The sequence below is a fragment of the Emys orbicularis genome, chromosome 13 (assembly GCF_028017835.1).
Source record: "Emys orbicularis isolate rEmyOrb1 chromosome 13, rEmyOrb1.hap1, whole genome shotgun sequence".
Classification (NCBI taxonomy): Eukaryota; Metazoa; Chordata; order Testudines; family Emydidae; genus Emys; species Emys orbicularis.
This window is the reverse complement of record NC_088695.1, coordinates 9,229,928-9,254,334: the sequence shown is the minus strand read 5'-3', so window position 1 is coordinate 9,254,334 and position 24,407 is coordinate 9,229,928. Positions and strand designations below refer to the sequence as shown.

Genomic DNA, 24,407 nt, shown 5'->3' with positions numbered 1-24,407 from the left:
ATCAGCCCCTCCTCCCTGCTGCAGCCCTGCAGAGGTGAGAAGGAGGTCAAGGCTGTCAGGGGACTTGGGCAGCTTTCAAGCCAGGCAGACCCCCATCATGGAGGCCAGAGGGAGATGAGGAGACTGACAGCCCAGCTGGTCACCCCCTCCCCATCTACAACTGTGTCCTGTGTATAGACGATACTCATTGTCTCTGCCCCACTCACCCCACACTCATCCCTCTAACCTGAGCTCTTTGGCTTCCCTGCTCTCGGAGTGTTTCGTTTTGTGACGGGGTCCCAACGCCTCTCATGGCTTCTCTGCACTTTTCTCCCAATGTGTAGATGTTGCTCTGTTGTGGGGCGTGGGAAATGGGGGAGCTGGGGGCAGCAGTGGGCTGGGTTGGACTGAACTGGGCTGGGCTGGGGATGGAGAAAGGAGTCTGCCACTTGCTTGTCCATTTAAATAATAAAGTACAGTTTAGTTTCTCCCACTCCCAGTCTCCTTTGTTTTGCATCAAATGGTTGCCCCCTACAGAGGTAAGGTGAAAGATAAAGGCAATGCAGACTTGCTCTGGGATGGGAATGCACAGTGAGGTCACCCCATCTCCGTCACAGGCGCCTCAAACTTCCCTTAGAGATAAAGCTCTCTGAAACCTTGTGCCCCTCTCCCTGACCCCAGTACAAACCAGGAACAGTCTGATTGGGCTCCCGGGCTCATCCTCCTCTCCCTCATCCCGGTGCTAGTCAGGAGTAATCCCACTGGGGCCATGTGACCTGTCTACACCAGTGTGAAGTTGTTGTGAGAGGAGAATCAGACCATTGGCCTCTAGGTCTGTTTGCGATCTATGTGGCGGGCCTCCCAAGGGAGGCTCAGGAATGTGTCAAGGGAGGCGTGACCTGTGTGGTGTTTTTTGTTTTTGTTTTTTGTTTTAAGAGCACTGGCTGCCTTCTGAGCTGATGAGTTTGTCTAATCAGCAGTTTGGGAAGGCAAGGTTAGTGGAACATGAATCTCCCTATACCTTACCTGTTACCAGTGTGGAGAATTGTGACAGTGAAGGAAATGTTCCTGTGTCTGTTAGGGGTAATGATTTGCCCATGAAGGGAGCTACCCCAATCTCCAAGCAGTTGTCTGTGAATAGCCATGTGCGCTGGGACAAAGGAAAGGATATCCCAAGCTGTTTGTCTGTTAAAGGGGAATGTTTCTCCAGCTCTTTTCTGTCTGTAGAGCAGACAGAAGAAGCCTGTCAGCCTATGATGGTTGAAAATGTATCAGTTAACACAAAGTTGGTTCTGGATACAACTAAAGCCCAGGAAGGAAGGGGTCCTAAATTTGTGTCTGCCAGGGATGATGACATTACAACTAGGTTGCGTCCAGTTGATGTCATAAATAGCTCCCAGAGACCAAGCGATTTTGATGCTTCTATTTTGCCTGTAGCTAGTGTGTTGCTGGGTAAAGATGTGACAACCTTGTCTGATCAGGGTGATATCATAGCCAGGGCACAAGGAAAGCATGAGGGTGATTTGACTATGTTACCCACTGACAGTGTGGAAACTTGTAATAAGGAAGAGAATACTTCTAATCTTGTGACTATGAAGTCTAGCTGGTTACCTGAAAGGGGTTATGTGAAAATCCTCCTGATGGGCCAGAGGTGATTCTGGATGTATGTGAAACTCAGAAGGAGTTTGGTGATTTGTCAGGGGTTGTGCCAAAGTCGGTTCTGCTCAGAAAGCTCAGAGCTCTGAGCTAAATAAAGCTCAGAAAGAATCTGTTGCAGTGCATGATATTGCAGAAGGAAAGGAATTTCTGGGTGAAGTCTTTAAAGTCTGTGAGAAGGAATTGTTCCCATTGACTCTTCATGGGCCGTTGCTGATAGGAAACAGTCTCTCTTCTGAGGAAACTGTGTTAGTGCCTCATGGGCCAGAGTCTTTCAAATGTGTAGGATTCCACTGGCCTTGCTTCAGAAAGAGCCAGTGTGGATAGCTTTGAAAAGATTTCAGATGAAAAAAAAATTGTTAGGGACTTTAAACAGCCCTATAAGATTAGTCAGCTTGTTGGGGAGACAATGTTGTTGGAACATGAATGTGTCCATGTTGATTCTTTAAGTAAGCAGTCTGTGACTCAGGTACGAGGAAAGATCGGGTTACTGGTTTTTCAGAGCTGAACAGCCTTATAACTGAATCCACAAAGATGCAGGGGAGAGCAGGCAAACTCTCATTTCTAGACAATTTGAATATGACTTTTAGTCTCAGTGGACTTGACATCTGATTCCATGTTGAAGCAGAGGTTGGTAATGGAAGGACAAAAGAACCTTGAGTCTAACCTACTAGTGAACATGCCTGGTATCTCTTAAAGACAGAGTCCAGCCTTGGAATTGGTAATGCTTGAGGATCTGAAAACAAGTAAAAATGCCAGTGTCTATGTTGATGCAAATTACCTGGCTTACTGGGGGAAGAAAGACTTGCCATAGCCATTAGCAAAGAGGATTCACCAGTCAGCCAGTGGATTCTGTTACACAAAAGAGTTCAGATTTTGACCCTCGGGAACAGGGAGAAAGGGAAAAAGTTTATCATGCTAATGAAAACCACAGGTTAACCCTAAAATGCCAAAACCCCAATGGTATTGAGCCAAAGGCATAACAAAAATGATTGTGAATGTACACTTGTAATTAATTTGATATAATGCTAATGTTAACTTTTGTGACTGTGGTGCTGATACCACGAACTGTAAAAATGTACAATGTGCAGGGTTTTTTGCAAAAACCCTTCAACACGTTGGGAGTGATACATAAGAACTCATTATGTCAGGGGTCGGCAACGTTTGGCACGCGGCTTGCCAGGGTAAGCACCCTAGCGAGCCGGGCCAGTTTATTTACCTGCTGACGTGGCAGGTTCGGCCGATCGCGGCCCCCACTGGCCGCGGTTCGCCATCCCGGGCCAATGGGGGCAGCAGGAAGTGGCGCGGACGAGGGATGTGCTGGCCGCAGCTTCCCGCCGCCCTTATTGGCCCGGGACGGCGAACTGCGGCCAGTGGGGGCTGCGATCGGCCGAACCTGCCGCGTCAGCAGGTAAATAAACTGGCCCGGCCAGCTAGGGTGCTTACCCTGGCGAGCCGCGTGCCAAACGTTGCCGACCCCTGCATTATGTTGTAAAAGCCTTCATGGTTATACGGTTTTGTTACATGACAACACACACTATGTGAAAAGGCCTGGTGATACTGATATTTCACAGTTAGTGCCTGTATCTAATCTTGAAACTGTACGCAGCAGAAAAACCACTACAAGCTTGAACTGCTGTGCACAAAGGGAAACTGAGGTACAACACCTCACAGCCTTCATGGCTGAATGCCAGTGTAAGTGCTCTCTGAAGAACATTAATGGCTATGTTAAGTCAACACATAAACCAAATCCTGGAACCACTAATGTGTTTCACAAAGTAGGGACTAAGGTCCTGGCTGGGGCCAAAGCATGCCTCAATAATTTGGCCTTACAAAGAATTCAATATAAACACAGCTCATATCAATGTTGAAAGGTCCTTAAGGTGTATCTAGGAGCTCTAATTTCGCCTTCCACGCCAGTCTCACCTTAGGGGTGTGATGCATGGCTAGAAAGGGTTAAACATCCTGCAAACTAAATAACCCTCAAAAGACATATGGGGAGATAATCTTTGTGTTTTTGTGTATTTACATATGTATGAGTAGGGTCCACAATGTAATCAACAGTCCCTGTCTATGCTGGATTCTGATAGGTCAGAGATCAAAAGACCATCCTATCATGTAAATGAATTGTAAACACGGAATATCTCTGTATTCATCTCTCTTTGCAATGTATAGCAAATAATCTGTGAACGGTGGAGGAACAAGCAAATGGCCTTATGTTAATTCTATAGCTAAGTACCGGAGATGGACCTCCTTCAAAGTCTGCTAATTACCTTTTGTTCCCGGAGGAACTCCAACTTGTCAAGAAGACATGACATTGTAGAAAAGATCCTTGGGTCCTGATTCTGTCATCTCAGATCTGCTTAAGCTTCATCAGGGGAAGTTTGAGTCGCAAGACTGAGGTCCCAGTTATGCTGGTACACCCTTGTTGGGGTCCACTAGGCATAGCTACCAGGTAACTCGGGAGAGTGGAAAGCCAAAAGTGCCAATGAAACTCTTTTGCTCTGCGCCTACCTGAACCACAGAACTCCATCTTGTGAACTCTCACCTACTTCCATGCTAATTGCCTTGATGCTGAAGCAGAATATGTAATGGTCAGCTTTTCTCTAGCAGACAGCTGCTGTTTTGCTCACTCACAAACGCTGTAGTGATAAGATAGGGGAAGACTGCTGTAAACAGGTCTTGCAAGGCCAAAAGATAAGCAGGCGAAGGAAAAGTTTCTAACATGCACACTGTGTACCTGCTGTAACTGTTGTCTGGAAGGGAGGGGTAGGGGTGAAACAGAACAAAGGCTTGCACAGAAACTGCTTGGATTATAAAAAGGGAAAATTTGTTTGTATGTGCTGCACTTGATTTGAGACATGCTGGTCTCCTAGTGCCTTTTCAGAGCTCTGAAATAAACTTGGCTTGCTTTCTCCCCTCGGTGTCCTTATTGGTGCCAAGCACACCGGGCCACGAACCACTGTTGTCCCCTCGAGCCCTTTTGGGCTGGCAACACCCTGAATATGAGATTTGGACATTGGACTATAAACTATCAACTATTTCTAAAAGAACTCTTTGGAACTACAAAGCTCAACATCTCTGCTATCAATTTGCACCTTAATAAATTGAACTCATGTCTGTATGTATATTGATCTTTTAACGATACTCTCTCTCTTTTGTTTTTTAATAAATTTTAGTTTACTTAATAAGAATTGGCTGTAGCGTTTATTTGGGTAAAATCTGAATCATTCTTTAACCTGGGAGGTAATGTATCCGATCCTTTGGGATTGGTAGAATCTTTTGTTTTACACGATGAGATAAGATTTACAGAAATTTTCATCATATTTAACATGGGTAACTGGATGGAGGCCTGTGGCTGGATCACTTTAAGGAAACTGTGTTGTTTGGACTTCTGAGTAACCAGTAAGGTAATAAAGAAGCTGTTTTATGCTGGCTTGGTAAATCTAAGTATTGGAATATCCACCAGCTCGATGAGGATTTTCTGCCCCATTCTTTGCAGTTCACCCTAATTAAGTGACCATAGCTGACTCCCCACTAGGACCCCGGTCACACCCCTCTGCCCATTCTCCCTGCCCACTCTGCATTCAGAAAGCACCATTAGGAGAGAGAGGTTTCCACAGGGCCTTTTCTTGGAAGCCTGGATTTCCAACCTCTGCTACACAGCATCAGCCTCTGAGAGGGAAGCAGAGTTGCCTAATGGATAGAGCACTGGCCTGGGACTCAGGAGACCTAAGGTCTGTTCCCAACTCTGCCAGCAGCTTGTGGGGTGACCTGAGACAAATCTGTGCCTTCCAGAGAGGGAATAAATGGGGAGTGATAATATCAGCCTCCGAGCTTCTGTCTTCGGCAGGAAAAGTGGTTGGGATTAGCTAGTGTGTCTCCTTTGTGCCTCCACCTCTTTTGCTAATCTAGACTGACCCTTAGTGGTTTATTACAGCCCCCCGTTAACAGAGGGATTGTTAGAGTCACAAAGTCCCCCCTTTGCAGTGAGATTGTCTCATTCCCAGACATCCTCACATTGCTTCAGCTTATGTTGAAAACCTTTTAATTATTTTGTGCTGTTTCTCCTTTATACACCAGCATTCAATAGAGTCTAAAAAAGCTGGAGCAGGGACTGTAAAATAATGTGGTGTTTTAATTTCTCCGTTATTTGAGAGGGACGGGGTGAGTCCGGAAGATTCCCTCCTCCCCATCAACCTCACATGTCTTTTCTGACAGAGCAGCCTCTGCCCAAACTGTGGAGAGTTTATCGTTTTCCCTTTCTACCCCTCCACCTTCATCTGTGTCATTTACCACAGTGTGCTTTGCCCACCATGCTTAGGAATCAGGCTTTGACTTCTTTGATCCTCAGTCAGGACCCTGAGGGCTGGAGAAGAAAATATCACATTCCTGAAGGGGGAATTCAAATGAACCCCAAAGCACAGTATCAGCTTCAATCCCAGCCTCCATCTATTGGTAAAGTGACATCTGGAGTTTTTCCAGCCAAATCCCGATCATTTGTAGATAGGACATTTTTGGTGAAGTTTGTCTTTTTTTCTTTTTTCTTTTATGATGATGATGCTAAAACTTTCGTCACTAGCACAGCCAAATAATGCGGCGGGGCTGAGGAAAGCAGCTTTAGCCTGTTCAGACGGAAACAGGTAAAATTGTTCTCCAGATTTTCAGCCTGAAGATTCTCTGGGATTTCACTTCATGAACGGGAAAGTGGTTTATAGCCCACAATGCATTGTGGGTTTTTCTCTCTTTCCCGAAGGCTGTTCTGTCATGTATTTTGTTATTAAATTAGTTTGACAGGATGTAACTCAGACTTTTTGAGGACTCCAAAAGACAAATAGTCAGTTGCCAAAACAGTCCTTTCTAAGTTTCTTTTCACATTTCCCTAGCTTTTGTCATGAGATTTTCTTGTCTTTTGAACACTGAAAATGATCAGTATCTATCCGCAAAAACATTTGCGGATGAGTGCTGGATACTCACTCTTGAGAATCAGAGACTGAAATGGGGAAGGAAGTTACTGCCTGATCCCTGCAGAGATGTGAGATACAGTCAGGAGGGTGGGTGGGTGGCCAGGCCTTGAAAGGGCACTGTTTGCTCTTGTGATCCAGAGAGCTGAGGCTGAGAACTGTGAACTCACTGCACATGTCCCAGAGAGAGAGGAAATGTCCTATGAGTGCTGGGTGAAGTTGTCCTTGAAGAGGACTGATGTGGAGAGGAGGCGGCGACTTCCCATTGCTGAGTGGAGGCGGCCCGGCAAATGCCTCTCTCATGGATTGTTAGTGTTTTTCTACCAGCTTTAACTTGTTCTTCTTTCCCTGGGAAGCATGTGCGGCTGGAGCAGTAATGTGCTGGCCTGTGGCTGAAATGCACCATGCCGAGCTGGGCATTGGATGGGGGTGGGTGAGGATTTAGCTTTTATTTCTTGCTTTGAAACAAATAAAGTAGAATTTAGTTTCTCAAACTCCCAGTGTCCCTTGTCTTGAATAATGGGGGGGAGGGGGAATGGTCTTTAATGGACTCAGACGCTGTCTGGCTGTCACCCATTGAAGCAGCTGGGGAAAAGGCTGGTATCTTTCTGGGGTTTATTAACGTGAGTGTTGTATATAAGTTGCGGGAGGTCGTTGTCCTGCTCTGCTCGGCCCTGGGGAAGCATCAGCTGGAGTCCAGTGTCCAGTTCTGGGCACCACACTTTAGGAAAGATGAGGACAAATTGGATTGAGGCCTGAGGAGAGCAACAGAAATGGTAAGAGGTTTAGAAAACCTGACCTGTGGGGAAAAGTTAAATAAAATCGGTATAGTGGTCTTGAGAAAAGCAGACTGGGGATGGTCTGCAGCCATGCTAAGGGCTGTTATACAGAGACTGGGGATCAGTTGTGCTTCATGGACAAGGACAGGAAGTAAAAGTGTTTCGCTGCAGCAAGGGAGACTTAGCCCTGGTCTACACTACGAGTTTAGGTCGAATTTAGCAGCATTAGATCGATTTAACCCTGCACCCGTCCACACGACGAAGCCATTTTTGTCGACTTAAAGGGCTCTTAAAATGGATTTCTGTACTCCTCCCCAATGAGGGGATTAGCACGGAAATCGACCGTTCTGGGTCGGATTTGGGGTAGTGTGGACGCAATTTGACGATATTGGCCCCGGGATCTATCCCAGAGTGCTCCATTGTGACCGCTCTGGACAGCACTCTCAACTCAGATGCACTGGCCAGATAGACAGGAAAAGCCCCGTGAACTTTTGAATTTCATTTCCTGTTTGGCCAGCGTGGCAAGCTGATTAGCACAGGTGACCATGCAGAGCTCATCAGCACAGATGACCATGAAATCCCAGAATCGCAAAACAGCTCCAGCATGGACCAAACGGGAGGTACTGCATCTGATCGCTGTATGGGGAGACGAATCTGTGCTATCCGAACTCCGTTCCAAAAGACGAAATACTGGAATATTTGAAAAAATCTCCAAGGGCATGAAGGACATAGGTTATAACAGGGACCCATAGCAGTGTCGCATGAAGCTTAAGGAGGTCAGGCAAGCCTACCAAAGAACCAGAGCTCCGTGTCAGAGCCCCAGACATGCCGCTTCTATGATGAGCTGCATGCCATTCTAGGAGGTGCTCCTACAACTACCCCACCCCTGTGCTTCCCTCCTCCCCCACCCCTCCTGGGCTACCTTGGCAGTTATCACCCCATTTGTGTGATGAATTAATAAAGAATGCATGAATTTGAAACCACAATGACTTTATTGCCTCTGCAAGCGGAGATCAAAGGGGGAAGGCAAGGGCGGTTGGCTTGCAGGGAAGTAGAGTGAACCAATGGGGTGGGTTGTCATCAAGGAGAAACAAACAGAACTTTCACACTGTAGCCTGGCCAGTCATTAAACGGGTTTTCAAAGCTTCTCTGATGCACAGCGCACCCTGCTGTGCTCTTCTAACCACCCTGGTGTCTGGCTGCACGTAATCAGCAGCCAGGCAATTTGCCTCAACCTCCCACCCCACCATAAACATCTCCCCCTTACTCTCACAGATATTGTGGAGCACACAGCAAGCAGTAATAATGATGGGAATATTGGATTCGCTGAGGTGTAACGAGTCAGTAAACTGCGCCAGCGAGCTTTTAAACGTCCAAAGGCACATTCTACCACTTGTTCACTTGCACAGCCGATAGTTTAACTGGTCCTTACTACTGTCCAGGCTTCATGAGCCATGGGAGCAAGGAGTAGGCTGGGGTAGGTGTGACCGCACGGTGCAGCCGACTAGGAGAGCAGCCTGAGGCAGAATCCTCCAGCTGGCATGATATTCCAGGTAGGAATGAATCTTCATTAGATGAAACTTAAAGAAGAAAATGACCTGGAGTCATTCCCATTTTTGTCCAGGCGCCCCCGACCGACCTCACCGAGGCCGGCCAGGAGCACCCATGTCTGCCCGGGTGCCCCCGAACAACCTAACCGAGGTCAGTCAGGAGCACTCACGGGAAGACGACGGATAGCAGTCGTATTGCACCATCCGCAAGGCAAGGCAAGGCAAGGGGATGCTGCTGTGTAGCACTGCAGTACCGCGTCTGCCAGCAGCACCCAGGAGACATACGGTGACAGTGAGCTGAGCGGGCTCCATGCTTGCCGTGGTATGTCGTCTGCACGGGTAACCCAGGAAAAAAGGCGAGAAACAATTTTTTGCTATTGCTTTCATGGAGGGAGGGAGGGAAGGGGGTCTGATGAAATGTACCCAGAACCACGCGCTACAATGTTTTTGCCCCATCAGGCATTGGGAGCTTGTAACGATGCGGTTCTGGCGGGACCCAACTGAGAGTGCCAATTCAGGATAAATCGCTTAAAACAGGGCAGTTACAGCCCTAGGCTGGGGTTTTTCCACCTCTAAGGCAAACCAAACCAGCCAGACAAAGAGGACTTTGGTCTCACCCCACTGGCTAACCACAAGTCACACAAGCAATTCCCTTAGACACTCCAGTTTCCCAGTATCACCACCAGTGCCACTCGTTATGGGGACAAATGGTTATGAAAACCAATACCCCATTAAAAGAAAAAAGGATCAAGCCCCAGACCCAGGTCAATATACAAATCAGATCTTACCCACAAATCACGCTGTTGCCAATCCTTTAGAATCTAAAATCTAAAGGTTTATTTATAAAAGAAAAAAGATAGAGATGAGAGTTAGAATTGGTTAAATGGGATCAATTACATACAGTAATGTCAAAGTTCTTGGTTCAGGCTTGTAGCAATGATGAAATAAACTGCAGGTTTAAATCAAGTCTCTGTTCAGAGCTTCAGTTTGTAGCAAAGTTCCTCTAGAGGTATGAAGCAGGATTGAAGACAAGATGGAGGAGAGGCATCAGCCTTTTATAGGCTTTTTCAGGTGTAAGAAAACCTCTTTGTCCTTACTGTGGAAAATTACAGCAAAATGGAGTCTGGAGTCACATGGGCCAGTCCCTGCATACTTTGCTGAGTTGCAAGGCGTATTTGCCTTCTCTCAATGGGTCAATTGTATAGCTGATTTTCCTTAATGGGCCATCAATCAGGCTAGGCAGAGCTAACACCAACTTGTCTGGGATGTTTCCCAGAAGCATAGCATAAGTTTGAAATACAGACAGTATAGAGCCAATATTTATAACTTCAACTACAAAATTGATACACACATATAGACAGCATAATTATAACCAGCAAACCATAACCTTGTCGTAGACACCTCATTTGACCCCCTTTATACAAGATTTGGTGCCACTACAGGACTTTGGTTGCAACCATGTTCTATATGGTCCCAGTTCAAATCAATAACGTGACAGAGCTCAACCCAGAATTCCAATGGGAGGCGGAGACTGCGGGAACTGTGGGATAGCTACCACAGTGCAACGCTCTGAAAGTCGACGCTAGCCTCGGTACTGTGGAAGCACTCCGCCGACTTAATGTGCTTAGTGGGGACACACACAATCGACTGTATCAAATTGATTTCTAAAAACTCAACTTCTATTAAATCGAACTAATTTCGTAGTGGAGACATACCCTTAGGTTTGATATTAGGAAAACTTACTTTGGAGATGTTATTTCACCCTTCCTGTGCTGCACACACTGCAGGTTCTGGCTGTGATGTTTTCTCAGGGTGCCCTGGGCTGTGAATCTCCTTGTTACCCCCCTGCCTCAGCGCGAGAGAGTCGTGCTGCTGCCTAACTGGGTGTAAGTTCCCTCACACTCCCAGCCGTTTAGCTCCCCACCCAAATTCCCCAGGGCTCTGCCAGTCCTTACTTTGCCTTGCAGGTTAACAGTAGGCACAACCGTGTCCTCCAGCTCCTCTGATGCGTCCTTCTGCAGTGTTCAGCCCCTCTCCACTGGACACTCAGAAATTCCCACATGAGCCATCCCCAAAGGAACAATACCAGCTTGTTTGATTCAGTTGAGGATTGGCGCCAATATAACATCACAGCACTGAGATATAGTTTTAGTGAAAACAAACAGGAGTTTATTAACTAAGGTTAAGGGATAGTGAGCGAAGGAATAAGGCCAGCAGGTTATACATCGAACACCAGGAATATCGGGATTCAGATAGTCTGAGTTTAACTTTAACCTGTAAAATCCATGGCTAAAGCATTCTCCCAGGGTCACCAGCCACCCTCGCTGGGATCCCCCTTTTCATGAATGCAAAACGTGGTCTCCTGTTTGCTTCCTGAAGGATTGCAGGGTGTTGTTCTTGTCCCTCAGTTATAGTCCAGTTCAGTAAACCGCTGAAGTGCCCTCCCCTGCCCGCCCTGGCATTTGTTCTCCAGTGTGTTCTTTCTGTTGACCCACTGGCTCTCAACCTTTCACGACCACCGTACCCCTTTCAGGAGGCTGATCTGTCTTGCCTACCCCTAAGTTTCACCTCACTGAAAAATCACTTGCTTGCAAAATCAGACATAAAAATACAAAAGTGTTACAGTCACTATTACTGAAAAATTGCTGACTTTCTCATTTTTACTATATATTTTTATAAAAGAAATCAATTGGAATATAAATATTGTACTTACATTTCAGTGTATAATATAGAGCAGTATAAAGAAGTCATTCTTTGTATGAAATTTTAGTTTGTCCTGACTTCGCTAGTGCTTTTTATGTAGCCTGTTGTAACACGAGGCAACTATCTAGATGAATGGATTTACCCCTGGATGACTTCTGTGGACCCCCAAGGTTACAGATACCCCTGGTTGAGAACCGCTGCTATATGCAAACAGGGCTTCAATTGTGTTCCTTACAATACTTAATCTACATATGAAATGTGGGAGAGAGATTACTAGATATCCCTTTGGCCCCGTCTACACTGGCAAGTTTGTATGCAGTAAAGCAGCTTTGAGCGCTGTAACTCCGGAGGTGTACACACTTCCAAGCCACTTAGTGCGCAGAAACTGCACAGATGCAGCGCTCTAAAAAAACCACCTAGTTTGAGTGGCGGAACAGGCTGTTGATACACTCCCTCACTTCATGGGAATCTCCCTCACAGATCTCCAGGAATCTCTCGTGGAGATACTGGTCAATCTGCTGCCACGGGTTCCTCGACAGAGCTGCTTTGTTTCTTGCCCCATTAATGGTAACTTTCCTGTGCCACTGTGCCATCCAGGGGGGAGGCAGGGGGACCATAGCTGCACACAGGCTAGCCGCATAGGGGCCAGGGTGGAAGCTGCAGGCTTGGAGAAGACCCTCCCTTGATTCCCCGCTCACCCTCAGCAGCGAGATATCTTCCATAATGATCACCTCCTGTGGAAAGTGTGGGGGCAGGAATGATTATCAGGCCGCCCCTACAGTGCTGGCTCTCCCCAAGTGCCCAAGAGCCACGTGCCCAGTGTACAGCAGGGTCCAGGAGCAGTGATTTACCCTGCCCCTGAGACTACTCACCATTTTGGAGGTCTTGTCACTCATGTGTGCTTGCCTGAGGTCACCCAGTTAGTGTCAGGTGTGTGAGTACTGGCTGTGTTTTAAAGCACTGAAACAGTGTTGTCTGTATTGCAAACAATACTGCTTCTGTGACATGTTGCATTTAAACTTCACAGAGGTGACCTTGGGAGCCCAGCCTCCCTCTTCGTTATCGGCAGCAGAACGGTGGCAAAGAATTAGGAAGCAGCCAAGAAGAACTAAGGAGGACTTCATGCGTGAGGTCGTGATGCACTCTGCCGCCAAGAAACGGGAATTGAAGGAGTGGTGGGACAGCGAGAAGGGGAAACAAAAGGAGATCGTGGCACACCAGAAAGAAGCCACGGAGCAGCTCTTAACAGTTATGGAGCGCCAAGCGGACATGCTCCAGGCAATACTAGCTCTTCAAACCGAGCAGCTCCGCGCCCGCCCTCCCCTGCAGCCACTGTTGGAAAACTCTTTCCCAGCCCTTCCCCCCCACACTGCCAACACACTCTTATCAATCTCCTGGCTCCACTCTTTGCCTGCAGCATTCCACTCCTCCCTCCTCACAGTCCAGCAGTGTGGACTCCCAATCATAGGTTCCGACTTCCCCTCTTTCCTCTGGGTGTTCGACCCCCCATCTGCTTCCAGCCCCGCCCCCAGTCCACCCCTTCCATGAGGCCCCTCCCCTGTCCCGCCCCTTCCCACCGTAGTTCCGCCTCCCATTCCAACCTCTTCCCCAAAGTCCCTGCCCCAACTCCACCCCCTCCCTGCCCCTATCCCAAATCCTTCCCAGAGCATGCTAACGCTGCCAAACAGCTGTTTGGCGATGGCCGGGCAGGAAGCACTGGTAGGTTGGCAGAGGGGCGGGGACGTGGCACACTCAGGGGAGGAGGAGGAGGTAGGACGGGGGGTGAAGGGACCTTGGCTGCCACCCACAAAGTCGGCACCTATGCTCCCAATACCCACTGCACTCAACACCCATCCCTCTGCAGTTTGGCCCTGCTGACGTACAGCACCCGTTGCATTGTACTCCAAAGGAGAAGGTTGGGTATGATCCCTGGACATACACAAATCTGTAGCTGTCCCGGGACCCCTCCTCCTCTTGAGACCTTCCATTCCCCATTCCTTCCATTCTCTCATCCCCCTCCCTGCTGATGATTTTTTTTGTTTGACTCTCTCCACTGGTTGTTGTCTTTCAATAAAGGAATTGTGTTTGTTTGAAAGCAATCTTTATTTTACTAAGTGAAAGCAAAAAGAGCACTGCAAAGCAACATACAATTATGTTAAGGCCCCTTCTTGCATCATGTGCACCAGTCACATCCTAGCATTACAAGCACTGCAATACTGAGCATAGCAACAAATATTAGTGGCTTTCAGCTTCAAATTGCTGCCTCAAAGAGTACCTGATCCTTATGGTCCCATGCTGTGCCCCTCTAATAGGCCTGATCTCTGGCTGTTCAAACTCAGCATCTAGGCACTGAGCCTCTGTGGTCCAGCCCTGAGAGAAGCTTTCATCCTTCCCTTCACAAATATTATGGAGCGTACAGCACGCAGCTATAAGCATAGGAATATTGTTATTGGCCATATCCAGCTTCCCATACAGGCATCGTCAGCGGGCTTTTAAGCGGCCAAATGCACACTCCACAGTCATTCTGCACTTGCTCAGCCTGTTGTTGAACCGCTCCTTGCTGCTGTCAAGTTGCCCTGTGTATGGCTTCATGAGCCATGGCATTAAGGGGTAGATGGGGTCTCCCAGGATCACAATGGGCATTTTGATTTCGCCTACGGTGATCTTCTGGTCCGGGAAGAAAGTCCCTGCTTGCAGCTTCTTGAACAGGCCAGTGTTCTGAAAGATGCGTGTGTCATGCACCTTTCTGGACCAGCCTGCATTAGTCTGTGAAATGCCCACGGTGATCCACAAGCGCCTGGAGAACCATTGAGAAATACCCCTTGCGATTAATGTACTCGGTGGCTAGGTGGGCTGGTGCCAGAATTGGAATATGCGTGCCATCTATCGCCCCTCCACAGTTAGGGAAGTCCATTTGTGCAAAGCCAACCACAATGTCACGTACATTGCCCAGAGTCGCAGTCTTTCGGAGCTGGATGTGATTAATGGCCCCGCACACTTGCATCAACATGACTCCAATGGTCGACTTTCCCACTCCAAACTGGTTAGCGACCGATCAGTAGCAGTCTGGAGTAACCAGCTTCCACAGAGCAATCGCCACGTGCTTCTCCAGTGACAGGGCAGCTCTCATTCTCATCTCCTTGCGCTGCAGGGCTGGGCTGAGCTCCTCACACAGTCCCACGAATGTGGCTTTCCTCATGTGAAAGTTCTGCAGCCACTGCTCGTCATCCCAGACATGCATCATGATATGATCCCACCACTCACTGCTTGTTTCCCGAGCCCAAAAGCGCCATTCCACTCTGGTCAGCACCTCCGTGAATGCCACTAGCATTCTCATGTCATAGCTAATATGCGTAAGGAATGACTCCACTGCCACTCGTGACATGTTGGTTAGTGCAAACAGCATTCTTGTCAACAGCTCAGGATCCATTCCTGCAGCCAGAAAAAGGCAAGGCAGGGTGCGCAGTACACAAACTGCTGAAAGATGGCGCCAAATGCGGACAGAAGCACAGGGATTTCTGGGATGTGAAGCAATGCATCACGGGGCATTGGGACTGGACCCAGGATGCCCCGCAACCAGTGGTGTAGCCAGCTTCTGAGTGCAGAGGGAGCAACCATAAAAAAGGCGCCCCCCCCCTTGGTTCCTCCTCTGGCTGCTCCGCGCCCCCCCCAGGCTCCTCCGGCCACGCTGCGGCCATGCTGCGCCCCCCCTCGGAGGGGCGGGCGGGCGCTGCTCACTTCTCCCGGGGGCTGGGGGGAGCGGAGCAGTGGGGCGGGCAGCAGCTGGCGAGATCCCCTCTCCCCGGCAGCTTCCTGCTTCCCCGGGCAGCCCAGCATTTCTTTCAAAAGCGGCGCCTGCCAGGCCGCTGCTGGGCTCCTGCAGGCAAGGGGGGGGCAGCATGGTCGGACTCCGGAGGAGCCATTTGGGGGGGCGGGGGGCGCGGCCGGAGGAGCGAAGCAGCCGGGCTCCTCGGCCATCGTGCCTCACGCTCAGCGCTGCCGCCTCCTGCGGCGGCTCAGGGGTCGGCGGCCGAGCGCTTCGCAGCTGGCGGGCAGATCCCCTCTCCCCGGCAGCTTCCTGCTTCCCTTGGTCCAGAAGCTTACCCTCCCCTGGCCTATTATACCTGCTGCGCATGCTCAGACCAGAGCTGCCAATTCTTCAGCTTTTCTGACTCTTCTAGGGGTCTGTGGGGAAAATGTTTCATCTCCAAGGGAAATCCCCTCTGGCTGGCATTTCCCATTTGCCTGCCTGCTGTTGAAGGAGAGTCAATCCGCCCCGGGGGCATTTTTTTGGCGCTTCTCCCCACTGACACAGCTTCTGCCACTCATTGGGGGTGGATTAATTAGCTCTCCCACCGGCTTAGAGCGGGTACCCTAGAGCAGCATTTCTCAAATGTGGCCACCATGGCTGCATGTGGTGACCAGGGGCTTTGCTTGGGGCCACAGCCTCCTGGGTGGTAATTTGTGGGGGGAGGGGGCAAAGCCTTCTGGAGCTACAAATGCTGGAGGAGCAGGAAACCAGTGTGAGTTCCCCATCTTGTTGGGGGCTGTGGGGCTTGGGTTTCCAGCTTTAGCCCTGCGGTGGTGGGTGGCAGGCGCCAGCCATGGGGCTTCAGGCTCCAGCTCTGGCCCCGGGCTCAACCCCCCCGCCCCGCCCCCGCGCCGGCCTCTGCCCCCCAACTGCCTCCTCTGGCCCCGGGCCCTGGCCATGCGACAGCAGACTCTGGACCTCAGCTGCAGGGCTTTGGGACCTGGGCTCACCCCGCCCCCCACCATCGCTGCTGGCCCCCGCTGTCACCCTACCCACTTCCCATCCCGGGCTTAATTTGTCCCCCAGCTGCTGGTCTGAGTAAGTCTGCTGTGAAAATTGACATTTGTATGTTTGTTAATCACTTTTTGTTGCCTCCCAGCTCACTAGCAAGTCTGCTGCTGTGAAACGTGATATTAACAAACATGCAAACATCACTTTTCACAGAAGCAGACTTACCAGCTAACAAGTCTTTTTAAAAACTGTGTTTCTATTCTGTGTAGGTCCAGTAAAGAATAGAGGCAACTCAACTGTATATTATTGGATTATTCTCTAAAAAAAACCCCTACAAAATAAACTACAATGATTTGGACCTGGATATGTGCATACTTATTTGTTTTTCATAAAGTGAATTAAGTATTTTAGGAAAAATTGTCAGAGTGGCCACCAGCGGGAGTTGATGGCCATGCTCAGAGGCCACCACACACTTGTGAGAACCCCTGCACTAGAGAGCATAGAGTGGCATGGCTGCATCAGTAACCATAGCCTAAGAGTGCTATCTAATATCTTGATTTCTTTTTGGCCTAGCAAAATGAGGCCCTGCACTTAACTCGGTGGCACTGGTCTGTTTTGATGGCTGCGTCTGATCAATTCCAACATTTCAGGGGATTTTCTAGGTGGCCATCAGGAGAAGGTGGATGATTTTGGTGACAATCAGAAAACGATGATGGGGGAAATAGGGGACAATCCTGAGTGGGCAGAGCACCAGTCCCTGACCCAGAGCAACAGGAGCTTTGCTGCTGACATCCAGGTGTCCGACGGGGAGCTGCAGTCAGTGCCCACATGGGGGAGGCAGCCAGGACATGGGCAGAGGGGATCCCTGGGTGGGGGGCAGTCATGAAGGGGTTTAAATAGAGCCCAGGGGCAGATTCCTCTGAACCAACAATTACCCGCAGGAACCCAGTGGCAAAGCTCTGACAGCTCCATGACCCAAGCGAGGGTAGCGGAGCTGGTAGCTCCAGCCCAGGGCTGGTAGCCAGTGAGTGTGGTGTGGAGACAAGAGACCAGCTCTGACCAACTGCTCCCTGTGCCAACCTGTTACCAGAGCATCCCTGACTCCCCGTCACCCTGGATTCTCTGGATCAACCCCATCTCCGTAGAAACCCCCTTTTCCCTCCGCCCCGGATCTGCAGGATCCCCATTGATCCTGTGGCTTCTATGTAGGATGCCTACATAGTGCTGGGAGAAGCTGCCCGTGCCCAGGAGAGGTGGGGCCCACAGGGGGCAGGGTCTGTGGCAGGCGGCTGCAGTGTGCTGGGTTGATCGCTAGGACCCAGGAGCGGCTGGGAGGCGGCTCTGCGGGGAGCGATTGCTGGGGTCAGTCCCGGCAGCAGGAAGTGACTCGCAGCCGCTGCGGTGACTCTGGCTCCCAGGCTCCTGGCGAGATCCCCGAGCCCCGGCGGCTGGTGCTGGGAGCCCGGAGCCCTGGCTGCAGCCGGGAGAGGGGAATCTCCAGCAGGGCCCTTCCCGCTGCTCCCCAGGAGCCTCTCCCAGGGCCGAGCCCCCAGCCTGGCCAGGGCCCTTCCCCTGCCCCAGGGGGGCCCCGCTCGGAGGGAAGGTAAGAGACCCCGCCCAGGGAGCGGTGCCCCCTCCCCCCGGTCACACCCGGGCTGCAGGGGGGGTTTGGCCCCAGGCTGCTCCCAGCGGAGCTGGCTGCGATTCCCTGCCCTGGGCCCGGGAAAGCTGCCGCCAGCTCCCGGTGTGTGCGGGGCGGGGCGGGGGGAGCCGGGGCGGGTCGTGCTGGGGGCTGGGACAGACACACGTCGGGGGAGCCGGGAGGGGGCTGAAGAGGGGCGGGGTGTGTGGCCAAGCGGGGGGGGGGGCTTGAGGGGGGAACAGGGAAGTGTGAGGTTGGGGGCAGGATGGGATGGGGGGCAGCTTGCACTGAAGGGAGGATGAGGTGTTGTAGGGGAATCAGGGCGTGGGGGGAATTATGGGGCTGAGGGGAATGAGGCTGGAATGGAGGGAAGATGGGGGGGGTCACTGCGAGGGAAAGGGGGGATGTGGGGAAGGGAGACTGATAGCTAGAGGAGACTGGTGGGGGAAAGGGAGAGCCCGGGGGTAGGGAGACAGCAGAGGGGTTGGAGAGATACAAGGTAGTGCCCCCACTCCATGGGGTAAGGGAGGGTGAGGGGGCTGCCCTGCCCAGCTGCCAGTGGGGATTTGTTTCCCTAGAAATGGCCAAACCAGCAGTGGGGGGGTGGGCAGAGTGACCGTCTGTCCCGATTTGGGCAGGACAGTCCTGAAGTGCCGAGTTCAAGTCCCGGTCCTGGGCTGAATGACTCTGGGACACCATTTGTCCCGGATTCCCGGTGCCAGGGCTCTGCGCCTGCCCGAGGCTCTGGCAGTGCCAGCCTGTTCCCCGTGGGCAGGGCTGAGGTGAGCTATGAGGCCTTGCCCCTTACTCCTCCTCCTTCCCTGAGGCCCCGCCTCCTGGCCAGGCCAGAAACCAGAGTCAGGCCATAACAAGAGCCACCCAGGGACCCCAGGCTGCTTTGAGGAGCCCCAGAGCCTCCACCTACCCTGGGCAGTGCACGCTGGGGGGTGGGGTTCTCTCACATCCCAGCCCCCTGCACAGGCGGGTCCGGGATCCCCGTAGTGGCCTGGGCTCCCTGGGCAGCTCTTATCATTCCATGGCCCGGCTCTAGGTTCTGAGAGGTAAAGAGGAGAAGCAGGGGGTCCGGCCTCGAGGGAGAGGAGGGGCGAGGTCACAGAGGGGGTTGCGGCTCCTGCATGTGCTCCTTTTGAAAGGTGGTCACCCTAGGGGTAGGGGGCGGGCAGGCGACTTCCCCCGCAGGGCCAAGAATTTACAAGGCAAATGTCCACCCACAACCCCTCCCCCCCCACACCCTGCTCCCAATTTCATATTTGTGTTTAAAGACAATCTCATCATTTGGGGGGTCTGACTCCTGGGCTGACCGGACTGAACAGGGGCTGGTCCGATTTCAGAGCAGGATTCTGTGTCCAACCAGAGTCACCGCGAGCTTCCAGGAGTGGAATTGGGGTTTGGTTTGGTTCAGTGGCAGTTGGTGTGTTCAGTTCTGGTTTAAGACACCCCAATACAGTTCTGTTACCAGTCAGTGTTCGGTTCTTGTTCAAAACAGTCCAAAAATGTTTCTGTTACCAGGCAGTTCCCCAGAAGGGGTGGGTGGGAGCGAGCAACCTGTTGCTTGCTTCAGAGGGGAACTGAATTTGGGGCATGGGGCCTGCCTCAGGTGGGGCAATTGGAGGGAGAAGCTGCCCCAAGCGGTGGGGACGGGTGAGAGGAGGCCTGTCTAAGGGGAAGAAGGGGCATCTCTCTGCAGGGAGAGGGGGTGTGACATGGACTCAAGCCCCTTCTGAAACCTCCCGCATTGCCCCTCTCGCCCTGACAGGCTGAGGAATCACGTCCACATTTCACTCCAGATTGTCCCGTCTTCCAGGAGACAGGGAACGGAAATGGCTGTGATGGAACCAGCTCAGGTAGGGGATTTTCAGGGAGTTGCAGGTGGGGGTAATGTAGAGGGGGAGGGGCAGGAAAGACATAGGATGAAACAGGGAGGGGACATGGTGTGTAAACTCTCTGTGACACATTGAACCCGGGCCTGATTTTCTAAAAAAGTCCCATTGTCGGGGGGGATTCCCCCATTTCTGAAACAGGAAACACCCCCCTGGGGAAAGCTGGGAAAACTGACCAGACTCCCAGTGCTGGAGCCTGGACCCACTACCCAGAAGCTGCTGTGAAATACGAAGGGAAGCTGTGGGGATTCCTGTCCCTGGCTCAGAGCTCTGCTTCCCGTATCAGCCTGTGGCTGGCAGGTGTGTGGGAAATGAGAAGACCCTGCCCTGCTCCATGTGCTGGGGAGGACAAGGAGCTCTCACCTTCTTCCCACCCCCTGAAGCCTCCTGGCTGCTCTGAGCAGGGTGGGGGTGGGATTCTGTTTTTCTGGGCCTTCTCCCCTGTAAATAGTGGGATTGTGGTTGGGGCAGCAGGTGCTGAGTATGAGATACTTGTTGTTTCAGATGCCGGTGACCTTCGAGGAGGTGGCTGTGTATTTCACCCAGGGGCAGGGGGCTCTGCTGGACCCCGCTCAGAGAGCCCTCTACAGGGACGTCATGCAGGAGAACTACGAAATGGTGACCTCGCTGGGTAAGGGATTCCCGTCCCCTCGGTTATGGAGAAGCCTTGGGGTCTGCATATCTGACTCTGGTCAGGTTCTTCCCTGGCCAGTTGGATTGGAGGGAGAGGGTCGCATGGTTCACAGCTCCAGTGTGAGAGACACTTTCACCTCCACACCTCCTTCCATGGAACAGGGGAGTCAGGAACCTAATGGACAGACTAATTCATCCCCACCTCTCCAGCTTTCAAGGGGCCAAAAGCAGGGGATTGTCCTGCCTGTATTATTTCTCCTTCACACACCGTTCACCGTCCCTCTTGGGACTAGCTCCAGCCGTGGGGAGGGCTCTAGGTTCTCCAGGCTTGGAAATAGGCAGGAGTTTAACACCCAAACTGTGTGTGTGTCAGTAAGTCCCCCAGAGCGCACCTATCCTGAGACCCCCAAGTGAGGGTGTAACAACACCTCCCTCCCAGCCCCCAGATATCTGCTGCTCCCAAGGGGTCTGAGTTACCACAATCCCATATAGGGTTTAATTAAACTCAGGGAATGTTCCTTGTCACAAATGACCTTGCCTGATTTCACCCCCTGAGCAGGGTTTCCCATTCCCAAACCTGACCTGATCGCCCGTCTGGAACGAGGGGAAGAGCCGTGGGTCCCCGATCTCCAGGCTGCCAAGGAAAGGGAAAGCCCAAGAGGCACCTGCACAGGTGAGGAGTCAGGGAAACTGAGACAGAAACATCTAGCGAGTGAAGGAAAAAACTGGGACTCCCAAAATGTGCCATGAGTGAGAGCCCTCAGTTCTGCCTCATCTCACCCAGGTGAGGGCTGCAGTCAGCAGGTGTCGTATCATCAAACAAAATATCAGTCACAGCTTCCCACCCATCCTCTTAGCTGTCGGGAATGTCCTCCCTGACTTGGTGTTTAGGTGGGATGTGGCTGCAGAACCCAATGTCTCAATCTCCCAAACAGTCACTGTGTTGTTTGTTACCCCTCTGCTATTCCCCTTTCTGTCCTTTCTCCCCAGCACAGGCAGTGACTCCTGTCTGGATTCTCTCTCTCCCAGCAGGTAATAGGACAGTGAGTGAGAACAAGGAGGAGAATCAGCAGCAGGAAAGTCCTAGGAAAGAGGAACCACAGGAGACTCTTTTTAGAAGAGCTGAAGGGAATTTTTCCCAGTGCTTGGAACAGGGAAATGCCTGGGGAGATCAACACAGATCAGAGATGCAACTGGGAAACTATCCCAGGAAGAAACTGGATGAATCCATTCAACGTGGTGGAGGATGTAAGGATCCCAAGGAAACCACAGTCCAGCAGACAAGTTACAATGAAGAGAAACCCTATAAATGCCTCGAGTGTGGAAAAAGATTCCGTTTCAGTGCAAACCTTCTTAAACATTGGAGGACCCACACAGGAGAGAAGCTCTATAAATGCCTGGACTGTGGGAAAAGCTTCAGTGAGAAGTCAAACTTTATTATACATCAGAGATTGCACACAGGAGAGAGACCCTATAAATACCTGGAGTTCGGGAGAAGTTTTAGTCAGAGGTCACTCCTTCTTGCACATCAGAGACTGCACACAGGAGAGAGACCCTATAGATGTCTTGAGTGTGGGAAAAGTTTCAGTTTGAAATCAACCCTTAATAGACATCAGAAAACACACACAGGAGAGAAACCGCATAAATGCTTGGACTGTGGGAAAACTTTCAGTCAGCGCTCAAACCTTATTAAACATAGGGGAATCCATACAGCAGAAAGACCGTATAAATGCGTGGATTGTGGGAAAACTTTCGGTCAAAGCTCGTACCTTATTAAACATAGGAGAATCCACACAGGAGAGAGACCGTATAAATGCCTTGAGTGTGGGAAAAATTTCATTCGTCACTCAAACCTCACTAAACATAGGAGAATCCACACAGGCGACAAACCCTACGAATGCAACGACTGTGGGAAAAGTTTCATTGAGAGAACAAAACTTACTAGACATCAGGCAGTCCACACAGGAGAGAAACCCCATAAATGCTTAGACTGTGGGAAAACTTTCAGTCAGAAGTCACAACTTCTTATACACGGGAGACTGCACACAGGAGAGAGACCTTATAAATGCCTTGAGTGTGGGAAAAGTTTTAGTCAGAGCTCAAATCTTATTACACATCAGCGAACCCACACAGGAGAGAGACCTAATATATGCCTTGAGTGTGGGAAAAGTTTTAAGCACAGTTCATCCCTAATTAATCATAAGAGAATCCACACAGGAGAGAGACCCTATAAATGCCTTGAGTGTGGGAAAAGTTTTATGGAAAGTTCATCCCTTACTAAACATGGGAGAATCCACACAGGAGAAAGACCCCATAAATGCCTCGAGTGTGGGAAAGGTTTTATAGAAAGTTCATCCCTTACTAAACATGGGAGAATCCACACAGGAGAAAGACCTTATAAATGCCTTGAGTGTGGGAAAAGTTTCAGTTTGAAATCAACCCTTAATTCACATCAGAAAACCCACACAGAAGAGAAACCCCATAAATGCTTGGACTGTGGGAACACTTTTGCTAGGCACTCATCCCTTATTAAACATGGAAGAATCCACGTGGGAGAGAGACCTTATAAATGCTTTGATGGTGGGAAAAGCTTCAGTAAGAGCTCCGAGCTCACCAAACATCAGAAAATCTACAAGGGTGAGAGATCCTAGAAATAGCTTGACTACAGGAAAAGATTCAATTTGACTTCACACATCAGTGACCCACACAACAGAGAGACCTTGAATGTGGGGGAAGCTTCATTTGGTGCTCCCGGAGTATCAGGCACCTGCAAATCCGCACAGGGATGAAACATCTGAGAGGTTCTCAGTGCGGAAAATGCTTCAAGTGCAGCTAACACCATGTTGGACATCAGAGACTCCTCCGCACAGCAGGGAAATTCTCTCAGGGCCCTGACTAGGGCTGGCCATGGTGACAAACCCGTTTCCTCATTCCCACAAACATCAGGGGCTTTTGGCTCCCAAGGATCCATCTGCCCATTGCTGGGGCGAGGATCCAGCAGCCGAGTAGCAGCTGGTCAGTGACAGATTCCCCAGGCAGAGGAGGAGAAGCCCCCATCAGCCCCTCCTCCCTGCTGCAGTCCTGGCTGCTGAGATGATGGGCCACAGGTCGGGGAAGGGAAAGAAAGAAATTTCTCCAGGTGTTCCCTCTGCCTGGCTGAAGTTCCCCCCTCTCCCTTCCCCTCCCATCCAGGATCCCCCTGCCATGGAGATGAGGAGAAGGACACTTGGGCCAGGCCCCACCTTCACTTCAGACACCTGTCCCCATCCCCCACCAGCCCCTGGGCTGGGCTCCCCCACTTACCTGGAGCTGTTCCCTGCAGGGGGAATGTACCTGGGGGCAGGAAACTCCTCCCCTCCCCAAATCCCCGAGGGCGCTGGGCTCTGGGGGATCAAATATTGAGGGACCAGACCAATAGGTTAGGGGGAGGAAACGGGATTGAATGCTTGGGGCTGGGTGCTGGGGTAATCGAGTGTTTGGGGATGATGGGATCAGAGGTGAGGGAGAGCACAGGGGTAGAGAGGTGCTGCCTCTCCTCACTCACCCCCTCTGCCTCTTCTCCCTGCCCCCTGTGCATTCAGACAGCACCACTGAGAGGGGCTGATTCCCACAGGGCCTTTTGTGGGAGGTCTGGAGATCCCACCACTGCCTCCGCAGCATCAGCCTCCGAGCGTCTGTCTATGGTAGGAATCATGGTCAGGATCAGCCAGCTCATCTTTGTGACCCTGCACTGGATTTCCTAGTGTAAACTCACCCTGAGCATTTTATGTGTAAGACTAATATTTTGTCATGGATATTTTTACTAAAAGTCATGGACAGGTGATAGGCAATAAGAAAT

The 24,407-nt window shown here is 50.9% G+C and overlaps 1 protein-coding gene across 1 annotated transcript; it reads left to right on the top strand.

The window, feature by feature from the left end:
- The first annotated feature begins 12,768 nt into the window (after positions 1-12,768).
- Positions 12,769-23,220, top strand: LOC135887383 (zinc finger protein 664-like). The gene is made up of 5 exons (XM_065415155.1): positions 12,769-12,909; positions 15,461-15,653; positions 17,056-17,209; positions 22,353-22,583; positions 22,668-23,220. The coding sequence occupies exons 1-5, from the start codon at positions 12,769-12,771 to the stop codon at positions 23,218-23,220; spliced, it is 1,272 nt and encodes a 423-aa protein (XP_065271227.1).
- The last annotated feature ends 1,187 nt before the right edge of the window (positions 23,221-24,407 follow it).